The following is a 23,889-nucleotide window of genomic DNA, read 5'->3' on the forward strand; positions in this document are numbered from 1 at the left end:
CCCATTTGTTTTTTCAGATGGATACGTTGGAGTTCCTGGGAGATGAATTCAGTGGAATGGCCAGATGCCCCTATGATGCAAAGCATGCCAATGTTGCATTGTTTGCAGGTAAAGTGATGGAAATAAAATTCTTGCTTTCTGTCATGCAGCCCAGGATTTCCATAACACTGTGTTTCCTGAGTCCAGAACACCAAGATCTAAAAGGTGGTAAGGGGAGAAAATAATGACTAAAAATAGGGTGCATAAGAAAATCACTAGCATGGACACATTTCCTTCTCTGGGATTAACTTCACCATCATAAACATTACCTGAAGCCTCAGTTTCTTGGTTCAGTATTTCAGTGATTTCTGGACTCATGATAATATGATGCTAGACCAGTGTGAGGCACCATTTCTTCCTCTGTCTGGCTTTTGAGAAAGTCAAGACAAGTCAAGGCTTACGTGAATTCTTCTGAAGGGTGGGCAGGATGTGTTCTTTAACAACTCCAAGCTTAAGTTAGCCTTCATAATAAAAAGGAAGTTAAGGAACATGTTGTGATGTCCCCTTTATTAGATCTAGAAGGAAAGCAAAAGCAATTTTATCTTAAGGAAAGATCTCAGTGTGCTACCAGCTGTTGTAGGCAAAGGAGAAAAGTCTGTTGGTTAATAATGATTTATGCTGTATGCAGCAAAATACACTTAATTCTGGTTTCTATTTCCAGAGTTTAAAAAACTGACTGCTTACAAATGGGGTTAATTTGGTCTGCTGATTGTGAACTGGTGTTTTTGTACCTCTCTTGAAGAGTTCCTGATTAAATTGTTTATTCATTGAACTTCTCTTAGTGTTAGTTCCTTTGATCTTTTAATAGATTGGGCTCTAAAATAGATAATAAAGATAATATGGAAGTCACCTCTTCAGCAGGTGTGATGCTGAGAAAGCAGAACCTAGGTGCTCATGTGAAAATCCTTTAGCTATTCCTCTGAAGCATTAAGTGTATGCAAGTATTCCAAGCAGTCATACGTCTGTGGCAGAAGGGCTGCGTTAAACGCTACTCTGTTTGAGGAAGCATCATTTGCCTTACAAAGCAGTAGTTTTATAGTAGGTCAAATTTTGGAGTTTTTTTACTCTCTGTAGTGTAAACAAATGGGTCCTTTTGTTTCAAAAATAAAGGTGATAATGATAGTGGTAATGTGTAATTTCTTAATTACAGTCAAAAGCATGTAAAATACAAATTCTCTGGTTATATCAGATATTCACAAGCCTTGGGAAGAAAGAGACATCTTCACAGAAAGATTTATCCCCTGTATCAGATTTCCTACCTTTAGGGCAGTCTGAATTGCCTTTCAGAAAGGTCTCTCTCACCATACTGGCCAAGAAAGCAATTTTGACCAACTCAGTCTAAACATTTGCCTTTCATACAACTGAAGATGATTCCTATTCTGTCACTAAAGAAATCCTCATGTTATTTGAAAATAAAAAGAATATTTTTAAAAATGTTCATACTCTTTCATGATGATCCAAAATAAATGTGATACTGTTTAAATAAATTCTTGGAGCATATACCTTGTAAATACGCTAGCTTCAGAGAAATCACTGCTTTTATGTCATATGTGTTGGTACCCGTAATTACTTTTCAGGCAGCAGTGAAGAACAGTTTCAGAGGAGTTTAGGGCACTATTCCAGCTCATCTGAGTTTGTTTGTTGCACTTATATAAATATGGCAGGTCTGGCAGCCTTAAAGCTGATATGTGCGAACTGTAACTGGTCACATGGGCCTCAGGAATGAAGAAAAGAAAATCAATGAATGATTATATCAACATGAGTTCAGACATCCATATTTAAACAATTCAGCTTTTAATTCTATTATTAAATTGTTGTTAGTATCTGTGTTTTTTTCTACTTACTTTTTTGTGGTTTTGCTATGAAAAAAAAAAAAAGCCCATTTTTCATTAGACAAATAATGATGGGAATTGTGGGGCTCAGAAAAAGACTGCAGTCCTGCTATTAAAACAGTCTGATTTTTAAATCATGAGCTGAAATTAAATGTTGTCTGTAAGTGCAATGGGGAGAACATAACCGAAAGAAGTCTCTCTGCTTTGTCCTCTCTATGTCCTCAGTGCTGGTTCCTTCAAGGCCTGGCACCCAAATCATTTCTGTCAAAGGAGATGTAGGCCATTCTGTATTTTATGTAGACACAACAGGGACACATCTCACTGTCCTCGTGCCATGATGCTTGTGCTCCTATCAGACATCATTTCCAAGATCTGACTCACACATGAAAACAGACCTATACAGTTACCATGATCTGCAAACAGATTAGGTAACAAATATAGCTTTAAAATGTTGTTGGAGCTCATGCTTTTACCTCCTGATACTTCTCCATCTTGTGGTTGTCCTCCAGGTTCCATTTTGTAGACCCTTTCTTATCACTTGTCTCTCAGTTCTTTAAGAGAGAGGGGAAATGCCTAAAACACATTTTTGAAAAGAAACATAGGCAATCCTCCTCCAGCTCTTAGCATCCCTGTTTCACCTGTGCTCCCTGCACACAATTTACATTTTTGCTAGTGAGCTTTGGTAGAGATCTCTGGCAGAAGAGAAGTGTTCCCAAAGGGAGAAATTCACATTAGTGACAATTAGCTAACAGTCCCTGAGACCTGTCTGGTTTGCTCTCCCAGTTAAAACTAACAGTTCTGTCAGATTTCCCCATATTTATTTTGCTTAAATACACAGGCAGAATTTATAGGCATTGAACCAGAGACATATGCGGAGAAACTGGATGGCATAGTTCAGTATGGCTTACCTAAACTGGAGAAGAATTAGATAAACCTCCATAAAAAGAAATTATAAACCTCCATAAGGTTTATCATTTTGAAAACTGATGCTTACTTATTCAGCCTCATTTACCTAGCTGGATTTTTTCCCTTCAGTGTTCCTACGGAGACTGTGGTGATTTTGTTTGTCCCATTTCATCTGACTGATGAGAGAAAGCAGTTATATTATTTCTAATACTCCTGCATTCTTACCTCTTCTTTCCTTCCTCTCCAGAGGGGAAGCTGTATTCTGCCACAGTGACTGACTTCCTTGCAATAGATGCAGTCATATACCGGAGCCTTGGAGACAGCCCAACCCTGCGGACAGTTAAACATGACTCAAAATGGTTGAAAGGTAGATAAACAAACAAAACGAAAAAAACCCAGCATTTCTGAGGGGAGTCTGGGATTCCTGACAGACCTCTTTGTCATTTCATTTCACCAATGCTTTCTGGCAGAAAGAAAGAACTAAATTACATCTTTTACTTACACTGATCTGTTTATCTTTCTCTCTTCTCCTCCTGATCACAAGTTACTGAACATGACAGAAACTGTGAGCATGGTAGATAAGAATTTATATTCCATCAATCTTTCCAACCTTAAAGCCATCGGCTTACAGGTGTTGAGTGTAAATTCTGGAACTTGCAGGCCTCAATGTTCTTGAAAATACTCCTGCTCCAGGACTGTGTTTAGGTAACAGTTAAGGCTTCACAAAGTCGAGAGGGTTTGCCTTGTAAAATTAGATTCATCAATAAAAAAAAAAAAAAATATGGGAATATTGCACAAAGCCTGTCTTTTATGGTTCCTAGGGGACTGTACAGCTGTCATTGAATTAGGCAATTTCTGTGCTCTAAATGCCCTCATTGTTAAGAACAGTGCTGTTTAGCTTCACGTAGGCTTTATGAATAGTTACCATTTGGAGTGATTTTATAAGTGAGCAAAGCTGTAGTTTGAAGTCTTTTTCTGCATGCAGAAGTGTTTTGCCAGTTGTCAACTTTAGCTGTCCCTCTTTGCTTGCTGCTACAGACACATACGGGCAGAAACAGTTCCATGGTTTCTTATTCCCTGCACACATAGCCTGCCTACAGTAAAGCACACTTCTTGGACCATTACATACAGTCTCTTTACCTTTCCTGGTACACCTCTCAGGGCAGACATTTTAGTGGCAAACCGCAGACTGATTCTTCTGTCAGTGTGATTTTGCTAGTTTTGAAAACTGTGCAGTTGTCCTTAACCCAGGTATTCCGCATTTGGAGCTTTAGTGTGAATGTATTTGGCTTCTCTTTTTGTGCTACATGCTGTACGTGGTGCCTAGATAGGATGTCTTTGTGTTTTTTTTCTAGAACCATATTTTGTCCAGGCAGTGGACTATGGCAATTACATTTACTTCTTCTTCCGGGAAATAGCAGTAGAGTACAACAGCATGGGAAAGGTAAGGGCAAAAACATTGCCTTGAATGACTTTGTCAGATTCTGGAGGAGGAAAACACATGCTATTCTTGGACCAGTGTTGTTAGGAGTGACCTTGAAATGAGAACCATTAATCATGATGACAAGGTCATAATTTTGAGAAGATTCCTATAGCTGGAGCCAGAAGGTTGGTTGCAGTGAAACATTGCAGTGTCTTCAAAGAAAATAAGGTGGTTTCTTACCATGATGATGTATGCTGGAATCTCTTTTCTGAAATTATAAAAAGCACAAGGCCAATGTAGTTAGTTCAGTGTAGCAGGTAATTGTTAAAAATGGGTTCCAAAGCAGGGAGATATTTCTCTTTAAGAAATATGGAGTGCTGAAATATGGCATGAATTTTGTGCTTTGCCATTCTGCAAGGAATAATTAAACACTTCCTGCATTTTTTCTAATTTCAGGATAGCTTTCTTACTAAGCAGTCAGAAAAGCTGACCAAGGCCACAAAGGTGAAGGGCAGGAATAAAAACCCAAGAAAGATTTGCTTAGTGTTTAAGTGCTGAAAACACAAGAATCAGAGCAGGCGGTGTTGGTTGCAAGGATTGTGAATAGAAAATGTGCTTTTGCTTGTGGAAATAGAAAACTAAGCAGTCTGTATGGAAATGAATTTTTATATGGGTTGAGAACAGATCTCCTGAAGGATTTATGGCTGTATCGTAAATGCCACAGCTTTACCTTTTATAGCACACTGTTCCAAAGCTGAGTTTTTCTCTATTTCTTATTTGTCACAGATTATGGAAACATGGGATTAAATTATTAGCCCGAATGTTTCAAAATCAGAATTCCAACAAAGTCTTTAGTTCAAACTAAATATTTAATTTTCTTCATTATATGTGCTCTACTTTTTCCAGGTAGTTTTCCCAAGGGTGGCTCAGGTTTGCAAAAATGACATGGGAGGATCTCAGAGAGTACTGGAAAAACAGTGGACTTCCTTTCTCAAGGCTCGTTTGAACTGCTCAGTTCCTGGCGATTCACACTTCTACTTTAACATACTGCAGGCAGTTACAGATGTTATCCATTTCAATGGCCGGGATGTTGTTTTAGCAACTTTCTCCACTCCATATAATAGGTAATAGGCACAATAACCTTTTGCCTGCTGTTTCCCTTATGTTTTGCTTTTCATTAGAGTTTCTTTTTACTTTATGAAGATACAATAAGTGATTGCTCATGCAGTATAATTATTATGTGCCACGTGCTTACTGATAGTTTGTGTTTCATTTTAAGATACCCTGGTATTGCTTACTGCACTTTATTATATCTGATAGTTAAGAGCAGCTTTCAGCCATTTACTATCTGGACACATTCCTTGGATGTGCTTTCTTTTATGTGGGAGTAATTCATACTGGCCACCAAGAGATTTTGTAGCATGTAACTTGCAGAGAGTTATTTCAAAGAGAAAATATGAGTGCATTTTCTCAAAAACAAAAGACTGGTTCTATCCTGTTTACATCTAAACCCCCAGGAGCCACATTAGTACTCCTTCCCTCTATTTCATGCATCCCTACTGACTCTTGCATTTTATCCTAAGAGAGCCAAGAACCTACACTGCCCTGCCAGTCCCCAGAAGACATGTATTTCATTGTTCACATGGTCTTCCAAAAGGATCAGTTCCTCTGCAAAGAATTTATTACCGTTACACATAATAACTTGTTTCTCCAGAAGTTACTAGACAACTAACTCTATCTAACTATTGGGGTCTCCCAGAGAAGTTAAAAAAAAAGTAGCATTCTAATTAACAAATACAATAATGTTTCACAGGGTAATGTTCAAGCCGAAAGGCGAACTTTATTGCTGAAATTCATCTAGTTCTGCTGTACACTCACTACCTCTTGTCAAAGCCTGACCTCAATGAGGTTATGCACAGAACTGACTTCAAATCAGAGTAAGCCCACACCTGTAATGTAGAGTCACTGCTTTTAGATAACAAAATTATAGGAATCCTGGAAAAATGCCACCAGAAGGGAATATAGTTTCAATTAGGATGACCCCTTTTTTACAAACTGGCTTAAAATAAAAACAAATTAACAAATAGAGATTCAGCATCAGAAAATAGGTTGTATCTTGAGATTATCTCGAAATTGAGATTTCCTCCCACTCTGCTAGTATTTCCTGTGTGTATCTTGAATAATACTTTTCCATAAACCCTGCATTTTAAAATATAAGTTCTTGGTGTTAAAATCAAGGTACTATTTTGTAGGGCCCATTTTTTGTCATATGTTGAAGATGACAAGAATGCATGTAGGTCTGGAGACACCTCTCATTAACAGACCTACCTCTGACATGGAGGCATCTTTCTCACTCCTTCTCCACTGAGGAAAAGCTGTAAGAAACATCTTTGATCTCTGGAACAAAGCTTTCCCTTAGAGTGAGCGAGAAGAGATTCCTCAGTCTAATCTTACCTGACCCAGGGTAGGAGCTGGTGATGGGTTGCAGTCCAGCAGCTGGGAGATGGGTTGGCTGTGACCCACCTGTGTGGCTGTATTACCTGTGGCCTACAAATTGTCATCCTCTAGAGTAAAAACAGTTGCAGACTTGTCACTGCAGAGATCTCTCTGTCACTGTGGAATTACGTGTTAAGCACAGTTCTCCGTGCTTTTAGTTCTCTGTAGTACACCTCAAGATTTTAGAGTTGTTTTTTCTTCAGGGCTAGATTCAGCAAACTGCAGAATCATCTATCTCTAGTGGGTCTTGAGGTGTCTTTAAGGGTGAGATTGTGTGTGTAGCCTAATATATTCTTTACCAGCTCTTACATCAATATAGCTTTGGTTGCCCCCATTTAAAACTCTTGCTGTGTAACTTTACTTTAGTACACAGCTTTGAAGTTTCCTTCCATATAAAAACACAATGTGTGAAGATCAAAGTGTCTGTTACTCTCTCCCTATTTGTTTCCTTCAGTTAGAAGCATTTTGAAATTTATTCATATTCAGTTATTCTCCTATCAATTTATATACCTTTATGAGTTTACTTTTATTCTCTTTAGCAGTATTGTTTTTGCTACTTTTTTTTCTTTGGTGTATAATAACCTGCTAGCTAAAAGAATTGAAAGCCTCAGTCAGCTGGGTTCAAGTTATTTACCTGGAAAAATCAAGAGGTGAGAGTCAGACACAAATACAGCAGTTCATGAGTAAAAATAATGAAAGGTGGATAAAAATGTATGATTCATGCTTCCAGGTGATAGACCATGAGAAACCCCTAAGCATTTCAGAATGAACATATGTAAATATATAATTATGTTTTGACAATGCTATCATGCAGTTACATGCAAGTAATAATAAAGTTGGAATTTACAACTTTATGATCTAAAAATAAAATTGAATTTGCTTCTACAAGCTCTTTACACCTCATTGACTTAAGCAAATTCCTGAGCAGAGTTAACTCCTTTCTGCTGGGAAAAATTGGTGATCAGGCTGTGGGAGGATGAAGTAATAACATGTAAGTGCCAGATCAGTGGCACATTGCAGCATGCTCCCAGTTGGAGCAGCACAAATTTCTGGACTGTCTGCAGTGTATTTTTGAGGAATGACAGGAACTGTGAGAATTAGTATTGAAAAAAGCTGTTATTTACAAGAACTAGAATTTCCAAATAATATGCTATGAATGAGACTGACCTCCTGATCCTCATGCATCTCCATTGATACACAGAGTTTCCCAGATTCTCTCCCTTCTTCAAGATTATTGCAATTGCTTCTTTCTATAGAGGCTTTGAAACAAATCGTGCTTGCAGGAGCTATCTGCTGATGGGTATCTTTCAGGCTGTTCCATGGGGCTGTCTTTTCCTGTCAATACTCAGAGGTTACAGAGTTCAGGATAGAGCAGCCTGTGACAGGAAGACTTCTATACAGCATGTTTTTCACTCAAGATATTATGCATAACTGCAGAATGAGTAACAATTTCTGGGAAATGTCATTTTGCAGCATCCCTGGCTCTGCAGTCTGTGCCTATGACATGCTTGACATTGCCAATGTCTTCACTGGGAGATTCAAAGAACAAAAGTCTCCTGATTCCACGTGGACACCGGTTCCTGATGAACGAGTGCCCAAACCCAGGTAGGTTCTATGTGCAGTGATATTGTTCTTTCCCCGCACTCAATACAGAGTTTTTTCACAATCTGAGCAGTCTTCTAAGATACAGATACACTTCTGAATTGAAGATGCATCTTATAAGAGTAAAATGGAAGTTGACATCTAAGGTATACAAATGAGAATTTTTCCACTTAAGATTTGTGTAACATAAATCAGGTCAGCATCATATCTACTTGGTTGGAATAATCCATCAGTAAAGAGTGGTGTGAGTGGCACCTCAACCTGTTGCAAATTGGTTTGGTAATGGATATATATCATTACAAAGCTTGCACCATTTTTGCAGTTTGCTGCTGTGCAGTTAACATACAATTTATGTGCCACAGAAGATGCATCATGAAGAGAAAAAAAAAACAGCATTCCATCAAAATGGAGATTCCATTTACTTCATTCCTCCTATGAGCGGGTTTGCCTGCTTCCACTTCCCTGCTTTCATGTGGCTCCTCTATTACATGCACTTTGTGTTTCTAGCAAGCACTCATTTTGTACAATTTGCTGTTGACAGCCACTTGTTAGCTCATTTACACCACTGGCATTTTGCTCTGCATTATCTGCATATGATACTAATGTAGATAAAGCAAATTCATTTATCTCAGCCAAGCTTCACTACCTCAGTATATGTTTTACATAGCCTGTGATATCTTGCATAACTTCACAATAAAAACACATCTGAAGCTCTGTGGTGGCAACTGAGCTTCTGCCTAAATCCAAAGTTGGCCCCTCAGGTTTAGAGTTGATGAGTATGGTATTCCTGTGCTGCCTTTATTCTGAGCTTGTCACTTAAGATCCTGGAGGTGACGGGAAAATTTGGTAAATTAGGTGTCTGTTTTTGTCTGAGCCTTAAAAAGGCATCTGATAGCACTGCTGCTGGATTTTCTCCTCCTTTTTGCAGTGCTCCTGCAACTTATGGACATGGTGGGCTGCCTTGGTAGTGCAAGGCTGGAACACAGCTCTAAGATTGCTTGTTTGGAATTAACTCAGTTAAAGAGTACTTCCAGGGAAAGAGGAAAGCAGAAAATGAAATCTTTTTCAGTAGGAAAGAAAAAGAAAAGATTACATTAGTTTATGTGATGAGCCAATAGCAGGCTAGGAGTTAGGATGATGATAACACTGCTCCTTCTATGCTAGTACAACTTGAACTAAATTGGTGAACTCTGTTTCCTGTAACATTTGACCAACAATCTGCTTAATAGAAATAATCATTACTTCTAACTGATGTTGAAATGCACAAGAGGCACAAGAGGCCTTTGAAATAAGGTAATTTTTAGTTGGTATCTCAGTATGGTGCAGAAACATTAATGCTCCTGTTGGTCCTAACATTGCTCAGAAACGTACTGGAGCCTTTCAGGGAGCTTGCTTCCCTTTTTGGCTGAGGTGCACAGCAGGATTTACTCAGGTTTATACTTAATCGATTGAACAAGTTTTGAGATTAAAACAGGTCTGATCAAAACGTGTGATTAGGATTTAGTGGGAAATAGACCTTCAGATTAGATACACAGAAACACTAGGCACCACGGTGTCAGAAGGCTGCTCCCTAGATTTCTCTGGGAATGTCACCTCATGAATCAGTACCCTTGTAAGGACCTAGGAGGCTGGCGATGCCTTTGGTTTCTCCTTCTCTCCTTCTATGACTAATCCTATATGCTCTTATAAGACAACCAAAATTTTTCAGATACAAAGAGGCAGAGCCTCTGCATTGTGCAGTTGTGTGGGACTACGCTCACTGACACACCAGGTCCCCTCCAGTCCTGTGCTACCTTCCCACACAGGATTTCATTACCTAAGATTTGAATATTTATGTAAATCTGAACAACAGATATGATAGGACCAGTGCTATATTTTGTTCCAGTTGGCCTTACTCTGTTGATGTCAGTGGTTCTACCCATGTCAGAGCAGATGAAAAATAAGCAACACAGTGTGTTTTATGAGTGAATGGTCCATCTTTTATCTTCCCATCTCACAGTGGCTCAAAGACTTGAATAATCTTGGTGCTCTAGAAAATGGGATCGAATGAGCCTTTTGTTAGAGAAAATAACCCACAAAGTATTGGTAACAAACAAAGCATTTTGCTGCTTCCTGTGGAGAAATGACTGGTCCAGGCAGGAAGGCTAAGTGAGGAGCAGAGTAGATTTTAGGAACAGGGTGAGAAGATTTACTTTTAAGTTGTTGAAAAATTATCACTAATATTTCAGTGAATGTACTAAATGTGCTACCATACTTAAATAATCTCATCCAAATTGAAAGAAGGGTAAAACTAATGATTACATAGATGCTTGCTGGATTGTCTTCTTCAGTTGTCTTCTGTGCTTTCTACAAGACAGGACTGAAAGCCAAATTCTTTCACACATGCTAGAAAAGAATCAACTTCCTTCTACATATTAGGCATGGGTTTTATTCCCAAAGAAAAGAGCAGTCAACTGGGCAAGTTACAGATCAGAGAGTACCTGTTCCCTGTATGCAGCGTCAAGTCAAATGAGTGAGTTCTGTGTAAGTGGATGAGCTACAGTGTCTCACAGTCCTGCAGAAAAAATATCTCTGTGCTTTCAGGTTACATGTTAGGTCCTTTTAAGCAGAGAACAGAGCAGAATTTAAACTTCCCTTGAGGGGCTAAACAAGTCCACCAGACTTTATCTTCCACTGAAACCCTTGTAATGTACAGCAGATTTCACTGAGGGCCTCATTACAAAAAGAGGTTTGGCATAGAGATCAAAAAAGTGTTCTGGACTTACCCTTTTGTTTTATTTAGGCCAGGTTGCTGTGCTGGCTCTACATCATTAGAAAAATATGTAACCTCTAATGAGTTCCCGGATGATACTCTGAACTTCATCAAAACACATCCACTGATGGATGAGGCTGTACCTGCTATTGTCAATCGACCCTGGTTTCTGAGAACAATGGTCAGGTATGTACCTCCAAGTGGACTCTTCTCATCATCATAGCTCTTGATTTGTGCTAAGTAGTCTTACTCAGAATACTCTCAAATCCTGTAAACATCCTCCATGTGCTGGGCATGCATCCAGCTAGGAATGATGGCAGCACTGAGCAGATGCCACAGAGCTCCCTGAGCAGCTTTCAAGGCAGGAAAAAACCTCAGCCCTTTCCAACAATGCTGTGCTGAAACAGGATCTTGAAGGAAATGCCATGCTGGAAGGGTTGACCTGCCTCTTGGCTTATGGGTCAGTGTTTGAGACAACTTTGTAGAAAACTTTGGGTGAGGATCAGGAGACAGCCTAAGGATATGTACACAGGATACAAACATGCCTGCCAGGATACATTGACAGGATATGAAGATGTCTGTTGGGATATGTTGGGATATGTTTATAGAATGTACAGACAAATGTAAACACATAATCTGTATCCTTTCCATGGCAACAAGAGAAAAATAATAATGAAGATATGTGAACAAAGACTCATAAATTAGCAAGGCTCAAATATACCATCCCCTTCTTATCAAAGTAAGTTCCCACTGTCTGCTGTCATCCCTATACTACTTATATACCCTCTAGTTCTGAACAGAATAACGTGACTAACTTTTGCCATATTTCCCACTTTTTCTCGTACAAGGGTAGAGTTTTGTGCTGGGCAGTGTTTAGCTTTGGAAAGGTCTGACTTAGTTTTAATAATGTATCTTCTGTCAGGTTTTTATGTCAAGTTCTGTATCTCTGCAGAGCACTTTCCTTTGATCACCTTTACTGGGTAACTGTGTCTAAATCACTGGAACTCATTTTCAATAAATTGTGTCATCCCAATTTTCAGTATCATCTCAGCATTGAACTCAGTTAGTGGCAGTTGTGTGATTAGTTTAGTGAAGTAAAATGGCGTTTGTTTCATTATTGCACTCACACAGCTTTTCCTGCCAAAAAAAGTTAAATGTAGATCAGTTATCATTATTGCTAGTTTTAATGTGACAGGGCTTAAAATTAAACAAAATTTCACTGTGCTGACTTTTTTTCTCTGCCTGAAGAAATCACCAGGGCAGTACTTTGCTTTTGAATAGAAGGATAATTCCTAAATGGCCTCAGACTCTTAGCACCCCTTCAGCTTTCCACAAACACTTCGGATAGCTATTGGAGGTATGGACATGCAGACAAACATACAAAATTTCTCTACCGTTTGGGGAGCTGAACTGGTACATTCTGTCTTGACTTATGGGATTATTCAGCTAGGGGAAGTGCTTATGTATGTTTTATGCTTGCTAGAAGGCTACCACACAGTTATCTGAAGCGGGAAAAGTGATAAAATAAATTATAATCTAATTCCAAGTGACAAAAAAACGCTGTATTGTTATTCTAGATACCGCCTGACCAAAATTGCTGTGGATTCTGCTGCTGGGCCAAATCAGAACTACACTGTGGTTTTCTTGGGATCAGAGAAGGGAATCATCCTAAAGTTCTTGGCACGGACAGGAAACAGTGGTTTCCTAAATGATAGCCTTTTCCTGGAGGAGATGAACATTTACAATCCTGAAAAGTGTGTATCTGATTCTTTGTACTCATGTATGATCAACTTTGAACTTCCGACTTCCCAGAGAGTAGGTTGTCCTACAGAAGGGAAATGGTTAGAAAAGCCAAGTTTTTAGAGTAATTTTAAATTGTTTGGGGAGGGGATGTCTGCTTATCAGTCTCTACATTGCACTAAGATATTTTTTATTCAGTATGTGTATAAAATAGCCCATCCTATGCAGCAGTTGATGGATAATTAAAAGTTAAATTCTTAAAGGGAAGATTAATTTCCTAATCCTATAAAAAAAACCTGATTCCTCTCTAAATAACTGAACAACGACAAAACGGCTCTCCAAGGAAAATCTCCTGCATTTCAGCCTTCCTCAAATATGCCTAAGGGGGCTTTGAAGAGGGCCGTATCACTCAGAAATTTCAGCTACTTGGAGTGCTGGAGAGGAATAAACACAAAAATTGAAAGCCCCTCGGAAACCTTGTCTGGTGTTCTATCTCTTTCCACTTCTTATTCCCTTGTCTCATGCATTTTTAATACTCATTTATATGTCTATGAGTTTTTTTAGTGCCTATTGTATGTTCTTTTTCCTTGGCTTGTTCAATCCTACCTTTTTCAAGGGTTTTTTTAGTGGGAGTTTTTAGTTGCTTTATTTTTTTGTTTGGGGTTTGGGTTTTTTTTTTTTCAGTTTGAGGAATCATTTGTGTTTTCATCTGGTTTCCCAGCAGAACACATTTATAGCATTATCTCATATTTTTTTAAATCAGGTGCAGTTACGATGGCGTGGAGGACAAGCGGATAGTGGGGATGCAGCTTGACAAGCCCAGCAGTGCCCTGTACGTCGCCTTCTCCACCTGTGTCATCAAGGTCCCCATGGGACGGTGTGAGCGTCATGGCAAATGCAAAAAGTATGTGTTTGTGGTGGCTGTCAGCAACCTGCCCAGCAGGCATGGGGAAAATGTGTCCATTCATGGATGCCACCTTGTCCTCTTCTTTCTCAAGGGCCTGCATAGCGTCCAGAGACCCGTACTGCGGATGGGTGAAGGAGAGTGGGGTGTGTATGCAGCTGGTCCTTGGCTTCAAGTGAGTACAAGCTTTGGCTGGGCAGGCCATGAAGTTCTGGCTGTGGCTCTGGGCAGTCTTGGACAGAGCTATTTGAAACATGGAGCTTTTACAGAAGGAAAAATGTGGGAAGTGTTTCTTCCTACCTTATTTGCATTCAACTCTGAAATTTCTCACAAATTTTTTTGATGTGAACTCCCAGCTGATTGGTAACTGCTGAAAGAGGAGGAAGAAGAAAATGAAAGAGCTGTACTAAGGTCTGCGTGTTGTTGAAAGGAGGGAACTGGATGGGTATGTCTGGACCAGCCCACACTGGAGCCATCGCAGCTGATTAAAGAGGCAATAGAATCCAAATTAAATTACTGAAGCAATTTGTCCACTGAAAACAAAAGCAGTCCTTCTAATTTACTGTGCATTAGCCAGACAAATCACAGAGCAGAGTAAGAGCTTAAAGCAGATTCATAGAAGTGCTGGATTTCCCCTTGCTTAGCAATAGAATTTGTTTATTTTATAATGAAGGTCTTCAAAGGTTTTTTTAAATGTGGTTACTAAAAATCTCCAGGCAGGAAGATCAAACATCAAATCCCTTTCAAACATCTCATTTTTTTGCCACATCTGACACACCTCGCACTTATCTCCTCTGAGGTGCAGATATGATTCCTCAAGGTAGTGGTCTATGTGTAGCACAAACATGACACATTGATAACCCCACAGCTGACCCTGCTTAACCCTGCTTCTGCATAGGTCTTAAGTTTATAATGGATGAGTTCCCATCCCTGTGCTTATGTCATGTTCTTAATTTGCTATTTCAATTCAGGTTGTTTGTCCACTGGGGATCCAATAGCTACATCTGTCTTTATATGCTCTACTACAAGCGTGTGGGCTATTCCTGACTGAGTATTTGATAGAATGATGCTATAATGCACCTGTGTCCATATCACATTTTCTCAATATTCCCAAAGTGCTTGAGTATTTTTGCACTCCTGTGGGAAGCTGTGGGTAACTTCTGTACCTTACTCTTAGAAGTAGCTTCTGTGTTTATCAATAGATCCACTAAGACAGAGCCAGCACAGCTTGCTATGGTGCAGTCCAGAGGCACAGCAGGTTGCTCTTTGTCCAGCACATAGCCCTTGGGAAGGAAGGGGATTCAGATCAGCTATGAAGATGTCTAGTGTACTTCTAAACTGGACAACAGGAGGCAGAGATGTTAGGTACGCTCCTGGAGTATGTGACAGTTGAGCAGGAATTTTGAGAATATAGAGCTGGGAATGAGGTACTTCATAGGCAATTATGCCTCAACGGCAGGATCCTGACTAATGTAAACAAGGGCTTGTGCTGGTGGTTTTCCAAGGCTCTTGTCATTCACCTTTGTCCATACAGGAACTTGAAAGAGCAGTTTCACTAGTTACCCAAAATCACAGACAGAGGTTAAGAGCTTAACTAAGCTTCTAAAAGCTAGAAAAGCCTGTGAATGTTGATTTCAATAGAGGCCCCTGAGTTCACCTTACACCTTGCAGCCTTGTCCAACTCAGTACAAAAATTATTGCCGGAGTGCAGGTTGTTGTCCTCCAGTACAGCACCCTATTCTATGGGTTATCTTTTTATATCAAAATATTGGTGCACCTTGTGTATTATCTGGACAAGTTAAGCTAGGATCATAATTGCCCCCATAATGTCATATATTATACAGTCAACAGTTTAAAAATATTAATCGATTTGCCTCCCTTTTCAATGAAGCATACTGTGGATTTTTAAAAAGTGAAAGTAATAGAAAGACAAAGCACCCTCAGAAGTCAAGAAATTGTTAAACAAGAACAAAGAACTTGAATGTGTGTGTTGCAATTTTTCAGCATTTGTGTGAATGTTCCAAAGAAAGGGACAGTTTCATGGCAGGGATTTGTTTCAGTTATACATGTGGTAATTTCTTTCTTGTAGTGCCTCTGATGTTGTTATTCATATGGTTTTGTTTCTTTCTATTATTTAGACAGGCATTTGAACAAGACATAGAACATGGCAATACAGATGGCCTGGGTGACTGCCAAAGTAAGCAAAGCTTTTACCCTCTATTTACCATGTGTCACAGCGTCCTTATGATTTCTTCAAATCACCATTACCTGTTGGATGTTCTTCTGTAGCAATGTGAGCCACAACAGGGACAGCAAATGCAGCTAATGATGCAGTCTGAGAAGAGGAATGGTTGTTTAAATGCATGTATAGCCAATAGCACCACCGGTGCAATTTATACAAACACTGGACTTCAAAACAATTATGTAGTGAGAAAACCTCAGTTCCAAAAGGTATTGGTTATAGCAACATCATAATGTTCATTGTCTGTATTACCTATGATGGTTGGGTTGGTAGATGAGTAGCTTGGTTTCTTGGTGTAGACTGTGACTTGGACTCCATTCCCATGCAGGACGAGGAAATAGTGAAATATATCTTGAGCATTGTATCTTGATCAAGGAGTGGGAACTACTTAGTTTTTAATTCTTTGTGGATTTTACACACAGACTGAACAATGTAGTGGTATTAAGGTTCAGGCACAACTGACCCCACTCAAGAAATTTTAATGGTAAACCTTCAGTACTTGCAACGTGAGTTGGAAGCTTAAACACAGCTTTATACATTTATGGTTTGCACTGAGGTGCTTAAACATGCACAGCTTGCACTGCATTGTGATTTCCTAGCCTTCAGGAATACCAACATCTTTTTTCAGGACAGATCTCATTCCAAATGTTCTTGCCAGGGTGGGTCTAATTCTGAGCCCTGAATATTATTTATAAACTTATGAAATCAAGAATCATATTCTTTTCAGTGCAATTTGCACTGATTCCTGTAATTGCAATAGAACTGCTGAAGATGAGGAAGTACAGTGAGAAAGTCACTACTTCAGGAATACAAAGCAAAATAACAGAGGGTGGAGTTTGCTGTGGGATACAGTGCAGGCTGGCTGGTCTGGAGAAAGCCAGTCTTCTTATGTCTCATGCATCCTTGTTCAAGAGCCATTTATTACTGTGGTCACTGTGCTTGGGGGAGTACAGGGATTTCAGCTTCTGCATACCCTCCATCTCACCTACTGCCTCTCTCTGCCCTAAGGTGGGGTTACATAGGCCAACTTTAAGGTTTTTGGAAGAGGTGTACACATAGTCCCTCCTGTGCTCCCTGCAAAATGGGTTAGCACCAAAGTCAGGTCAGTTCCCATCTGGTGCAGCGTTATTCTTTTCAGCCAGTTCTGCTCTTCTTGAGCAAACATGTTAGACAGGAGTGGAGTGTGCCTGGGAAAAGTTAAATATAAAGTAAGGGCAGGAAATCATTCAAGAGCAGCACGTTGTGCTCAGAGAGACAGATCTGCTCCTGTGCAGAGAGCAGCAAAGCTCATACCCTGCTTAAATCCCTCTTTAGACCTAAATGATGCAGTGAACCATGATACAGGGGTAGATTTCACTCCCTGCTGACCCAGCTGGTCTTATGACTTCATGTAGTATTGGGTCATGTGAGTTTGTCCTCACTGACTCACATTTCTGGCGGCATCACTTGTAGTGCCTCGCATTAGATTAGGACTTGCTCTTGCAAAGACAGCCATGGCAGGGAGGATGCTGGCCTTCCCACTTGGTATCACTTGCACAAAACTGGCCAACTTTCAAAGCCAGACATTGTTTTCAGGTATTATTACAAATCACATACATGTAAATATCAGCTGAAACATAGAAGGTTGCTAGCAGCCAAAGCAGCCAACTATTAAATGGAAAAAAAGGCAAAGAAATAATTATTTTTCCCTGTTGTTTGTCTTTCAGATGCCTTCGTAGCCCTGAATGGTAAGGAAGTTATTAGTTTCACTATTTACTGACAGCAAATCCATTTTGGAGGAATGGCTTTTTACTAAATTTTTTGAGTATTTTAGTTCCTTTGTTGTATTTAATGTTTCTTCCCAATTTATTTTGTTCATAGACATTTCAACTGCTTCACCTGATCATGAAATGTCTTACAACACAGTGTATGGTCAGTTTACAGATGTTTTTTAAAATTCTACTCAGATCCTTGTGTTAGCTAGTAGTTCCTGTACTCAAATAGTTATTACCCTTTTTCACTCGTGTTGTCTTCTTTTTGAGGGCCTGATTCACTAATCAAAACCAGGATTAAATCATACCTCTTGACTTGCAATCACTCTATTTTAGTCCTTCAAAACTGTCTCTGTTACAGTCAGATACAGCCTAGTTTAGCAGCATGCAGCAGACATCATTTAGAGCATGCTTCATCTGAACACTCAAAGGAACACTTTGGTGCAGTAATGCATCTTATCTGTTCACCAGGAAGAGCAGGATAGCAGCTCATGTCCCACTCATGAGTTGTCCAAGCTGGTGTGATGACTGCTACAGCCAGTCATGACAGCAGCCAGTCAGAGATGCCTTAGGGAAAGGAGCAGGACTGCCCCTGAATAAAAGAAAGTCTCATAAGGAAAATTATCCTGTTACCTATGTCAGTTGAGACTGGGTTATGCCTTGATTCCTGGAAGCTCCTGTCATTTCTAGCATGACTCACTGATGTTTCCATGCTTGCAATATCTTTATACCTGAATGGTGCCTGGTCTGAAAAAAAAGGGGGATTCGCATAGCAAATTAAATGGCCTGATCTGAAGAGGAGCAGTTTCCCATGAGGCAGCTGTTAATCTGTGCTTACAGTACTTACCACCACTTTGTTCTGTCTATTTGGAAGTGGATTACACTGGTACTTGGAGTGCAGAATAAATGTCTTCATGAGGAATTATTGCAGAATAAAGAATCACTTTAAATGCAAACCTAGACATATAGTGCAATAGTTTCTCTTTATAGACATCCTAAACAAAGACAAGTACTCACAAGCTAAGAAGATGTGTGGTATTACTCCCAGTGAAGTCAATGGCAAATTTCCATGTGGGCTGGGAGCTTGCTTGTAAAGTTGCTGTCAGTCTGTACGAGACTTGCAGTTCATCAGAGCTAGGGCAAATTCACCATATGTTTGGCTGAACTTAGCAAGAGGTAGGCCAGTGTGCCATTGCAATGAACATTTAATTGATCCTTTTATTGTGTGCCTGCAAAATAATCTACGTACAACACAGAACCAATGACAGCTCAGTACAGCAGAGTGTAAATAACTGCATGTACAGTAATACTGTTCAACATTTATAAAATTAAAATAAAATTCTCCATATGTGCAGATGAAATTTGTTTGGAAGTATGATAATGAAAACCAGTGAAGAGAATATACAAAATCAAAGAGAAGTTGCCACTCTGTAATATATATATATATATTTATATAACATGGTTTCATCTACATACAGTTTGTACTTCCTTTCATTTTAAAATTACTGTATTTCTATTATATAGCATAGTAATTAAAAGAACAGTAAGAAAAAAAATCTATACTGCTTAATGTAAAGAAAAAGAAAATGGCCTTGGGCATAGTGCTGATGTGGCAGAAATATTGTAGGTTTCCTGCTTCTAAGTGCATTCATAAGCTGCATAGTTATAGCTGTAAGGCTGTGGTTCTGGACCCCATCAGCTATCACCTAAGTAGGGACTTCAGCAAAAGCTGATATTTTAATTTGACTAAGGAAGCATAAAAAATGGTTCAAGTGAACAGTAGAGTGAAAAAAGCTGCAGTCCCAGGGAGTGTAGGTTACAAAAGGGGCCCATTCTACTGTCCTGGAATGCCAGGTCCAAAGATAGAATAAACCCAGCTCTACTGACAGATGAAATGGAGAAATGCTGAGCTAACATTAACGTTGGTTCCCATTCATGCCCTGTCTTTTGCAGATGATTTCACTGACCCTGCTCAGGTACATGCTGAAAAACGTAGCAAGCTGACTCTTCCTTTCATGAGTTTAGTTGAAATACCTATTCTGATATACCCAATGTTTCTTTTCACCTGCTGTGGCAAAATGCAAAAGCAAATGTTCAAGTCACCTCCTTTGGTCTTGCACGTGAAGAGTATAAAAAATTCCAAGTTAGTAAACGAGTGTCAGTAAATGTGCTTATGTTAGCTAACTGTAGTGGCTTCTCTGAATCATTTTTCTTCCTTGAGAGAAATAAAAAATTCTAAGTGGTGCTTTTTGATGTTATTGAGCAGAGTTAAATGGTTTTTCTTAGTAGATTAAATCTTAGAACATTAAGGTATTCCAGAATGCCAACCAGGTGAATGCTCAAGGAGCTTTTAGATCCAGTGGGCTCAATATATGCAAAGGCATGTGAAACTACAGTTAAAAAAGAATTCTTGAGGCCTGATTTCTTTGATTTACTCCACTATAAATCACCTCACTTCAGTGGATTTACTGCCAGTCTGGTACATCAGGAATGAAAGGAAAACCAAGCCCTTAGTCTTTGTCTTCTTCATATTCCATCAGCCTCCTCCTCAGTCTGGGAGATGGGCTCTCTTTTCTGGGGCAGACTTGTGATCAGTTGTAAACAAGTAAAATGGAAATCCACACAGGTGACTGTTCAGGTGCATGGCTTTAATATCCAAATAGAACAGAGGCAGAAAGTCTGGCAGCAGAATGTCAGAGAGAGATTATGCCAGATCTGTATATTTAAACAAGGAGATTGGGCTGTATTCCTCTGCAAAATTGTAAGCATCTTCAATTACCTTTGGAGACATCAATTCTTAGTGAATTGGGCCCTTATTTACCCCCTAGCCATAATCCTTTCTCCCTCTGTAGTATTGATTTAGCCTTTTCCTCTAATTGTCTAATTAGGTTGCTATAGCTGTTAATAGGATAGTGTGCAGACATCTTAACCTCTGAGATCCTAATGACTTGCGCATATTAGAGCAACTATCATATACATATTGAATCCCTGTCTTTGTTTTAAACCTGAAAAAACCTTCTTGTATTTTACAAGTGCACTTCAGAATGAGCTGTCCTTTCAGCAGTGCAGCCCTTCTGAATCATTACCCGTGCCCATAGACACTGAGTGGTTTTGCTCTCCTGTTACTTGATTACCGCACTCCAGATGAAAAATCTTTGCAAATAATGAAAGCACCTAAAGCAGATTTTTTAAAAACATGTCTATATCAGTTTTTACATGTTTGTTTTAAACAACTAAGTTTGAAAAGCACTGTGTCTGCTGTTTTCCAAATGGATGGTTTTAAAACAAAGGCAGTTACTGTCTTTTTAGATGTTTAGGTATTAACAGATATTAACATAAAGGTACTAGCCACATCTCAGATATGCTGAAGTCTCTTTAAATTGCAGTAAAGACTGTTTACAATATCAGAATGGTAAAAATGGTGTAATGGAAAAAAACAACCCACTACATGTTGCAAACTATACAGCACATTGTAAAGGTTTAATAATAACTATGTGTAAGAGGCCCAGGCCTGAGTTGCCTGCCAGTTTAATCTTTTCTGTCAGTGAGAGAAACTTAACCAGCTCATACATTTGTCACACCACTTTGCTCAGAGGTGAAACTCATCCAGCAGGACTGGCTAATCAGGGTCTTACAGGACACAGAGCTACTGCATACACCAGCAGCCATGGCCCAGTGATACGTGTTTGCAGAATACAGTCCTAACACAAGTGGGACAGGCTATTAGAGTCTGATCTGCTCCTGCCCTGCTTTCTTAAAATCAAATGGAATAAAGTTTATCTCAATTACATGTGGAAGATTGTTTCTCAGTGTGTACTAGGCTAACACATTAGTACCAGAGCGAATAGATTGATTTCTTGCATTTGTGTGAAAACCTTCTCTACCTAACGACCATCTGGTACACATTAATATCTTTACAAAGCCTTAGCTTTCCATTACGAAGAAGTTCTCTATGTATTTGTAGCATATGGTTCAGGAAATCTTTTTTTCAGAAAATGTGTCCCTTAGGCATATATTTCCTCTAGATTACTGTATTAAGAAATGTTTTTCTTTAACCATACTTAAGGCTTTTCCTTAGAATTCCCCCTTTAAGCACACCTGAAGTGAGAGTGTCTGGACAGAGATATGAGCATATAAATGCATATCAAACACAGGCATAAAATATGATTGCTACTTGGCAGGATTTTTTCTCTTTTGCCCCCTTATCAAGGTATGACTAATTGCTTTCTTATGTTCAGTGCAGCTCTGCTTGTAGGCTGACCAAATATTGTACACATTGTTGGAGTTGCTGAGGGGGTATTAACTCAGAGCCTGGAACCCCATGCTGGTACTGTGGTTTAGTTGTTAGACTTGGAAACAGCATAATTTCCATTCTCAAGCCTGTCCTCTGTCTCATTGTTTCACTTCTTTCTTGTGGATGAGCACAGGAGTTTACAAACATAAAATGGTTTAGGACTGAAAGCTTTGATGCTTCAGCATATTCTTGTTTCAGGAGGGCATGTGTTTTCAGTCTCTGAACCTCTACCTGTGCATTTGGAAACAAGCAGCCCTGCTGCAAGGCTGCTGTGGAGCAGACAGCACGTTTGGATTAGAGGCCATCATCCATCTATCTGTATGTTACCAGTGCTCCCACCCATGCTATGGTTTATGGAAACTTCTTACAAGTGAATATTTGGCTTCTCTTTTCTATTCGCTTTATGTCTTCAACAAAATAAAGCTTCTAATTTATCATGTTACAGAAAGATACCTGGGGCAAACCATGATTCCTATCATAAAAAATCATACAGTTCCTCTGTCAGTATAAGCCTTCAGCCTGAGGTTTAGAGCTAAATTGTGTTAATGTAGCTGAAGTGTGTTCAGCTGATTGTGTTCAGTAGCTGAAGGTTGGCTCCATGGTGAGAACACTTTGAATCAGACCAATTTTCCTTGCTAAGCATACCAGTCTTAGGAGTTAGTTGTGTCCATGTCCCATGCAAAACACAGTCCAAAGTGCTGCCAGATATAATCAATCCCATGGAGTAAATCCAAAGGGCTTCTCAAAAATGTCTGGAGGAGTACAGATGTTTTCTTTCTCTGTAAGATGATTAATATTCAGCAGGACTTCTTTAAATCATAATAGAAGCTGCAACTTCTTTGCTGACTTCATCAGTAGTTCAATTCCATGAAACTGGAAAGGGTTGGATAAAATGGAGCACATGGATGCATCAAAAACCTTGGGAGCATTGGTGGCTAACATTTAGATTTTTGATTGCTAGAGTAAAATCAGGAATCTATGTTGAACAGCTCTTTGCACTGTTGAGAGCTGGGGCTGATGGCTTTAGGAGCCATCTAAAGCAGCCTTTTTGAGTTACAGGTTCCAAAACTTCTATGCTTGTCCAGTGATGCTTTAATGTAACATACAGAAGCACAGTCTCTACATGCCCAGCTCTGTACCTTCACTGCAAAGCTCTAAATTTGAGCTCCTTGGTTTTCTCTATCTCTGCTCCAGTAAGCCTCAAATTATTTTTCTGAGCAGTAAAAAACATCAAAGGAAGGAGCAGGCAGAGGGTCCCTGCTAGGGCAGTCTGTAGCCTGGTGATTGGACTCTTCTCCAAGGGAAACTCACATCTAAGGAAAGAAAATTAATTTGCAGAGATGTTAAAGGAGGCAGGAGAATGCAGAACTGCTGTTAGTCTGTCCCACAGTATCTGAAGAGAAAGCGTTATTCTGCCATTCTGTCTGTGAATAATCCAATTCTCTTGGTTTGTATATGAGCATTTTTCAAAAGCCCCTCTTTGATGAGCTCTTTCAGGAAAGTAGGTAAAGGCCCAGAGCTGCTTGTGTCTTCCTGAAAGCAGCTCTTTTTGGTTCATGTGGTGAAAGGGAACTTTCAGAGATGTGCACATTTTAAGGTCAAAATGTGGCATGGGTGGAGTGCTGGTGTCCCCTCCCCAACAGTGACACAACAGCCCAAGCCACTGGGAAGTTCAGGTTCAAGCCATCTTTCAAAGGCTATAGACTCCAAGCACTCTAGGCATTTGGGGTGCTGATGTACTTCTCAGAACCTAGCTGAAAGGGATGTATGAGTCTACAAACACATCTCTACTCAAGCAAAGCTGCTGCCAAAATTGTGTGGACTCACCAGAGGGGTGTGTCCTCTGCATCTGCTGTTTGTTGGAGTGTATTTGATCAGTGAGGAGCTTCTTGGCTTCATTCAGGACAA

General features: G+C 39.5%; 1 protein-coding gene across 6 annotated transcripts in view; it reads left to right on the forward strand.

Moving 5' to 3' along the window:
• SEMA6A (semaphorin 6A) overlaps positions 1–23,889 on the forward strand; it is a 120,528-nt gene that overhangs the window by 66,044 nt on the left and 30,595 nt on the right. For 3 of the 6 annotated variants that reach the window (XM_071731140.1, XM_071731141.1, XM_071731142.1), the window contains exons 7-17: positions 18–108; positions 3,025–3,144; positions 4,133–4,221; positions 5,107–5,324; positions 8,170–8,301; positions 11,081–11,236; positions 12,628–12,804; positions 13,554–13,694; positions 13,789–13,869; positions 15,833–15,891; positions 17,643–17,663. In XM_071731140.1, the coding sequence (XP_071587241.1) occupies positions 18–108; positions 3,025–3,144; positions 4,133–4,221; positions 5,107–5,324; positions 8,170–8,301; positions 11,081–11,236; positions 12,628–12,804; positions 13,554–13,694; positions 13,789–13,869; positions 15,833–15,891; positions 17,643–17,663 (1,285 nt within the window). Of the gene's footprint in view, positions 1–17; positions 109–3,024; positions 3,145–4,132; positions 4,222–5,106; positions 5,325–8,169; positions 8,302–11,080; positions 11,237–12,627; positions 12,805–13,553; positions 13,695–13,788; positions 13,870–15,832; positions 15,892–17,642; positions 17,664–17,796; positions 17,848–23,889 lie in introns of all 6 variants that reach the window. The other 3 variants (XM_071731138.1, XM_071731139.1, XM_071731143.1) reach the window with 2 other exon arrangements.

The sequence above is a fragment of the Heliangelus exortis genome, chromosome Z (genome assembly GCF_036169615.1).
Source record: "Heliangelus exortis chromosome Z, bHelExo1.hap1, whole genome shotgun sequence".
Lineage (NCBI taxonomy): Eukaryota > Metazoa > Chordata > Aves > Apodiformes > Trochilidae > Heliangelus > Heliangelus exortis.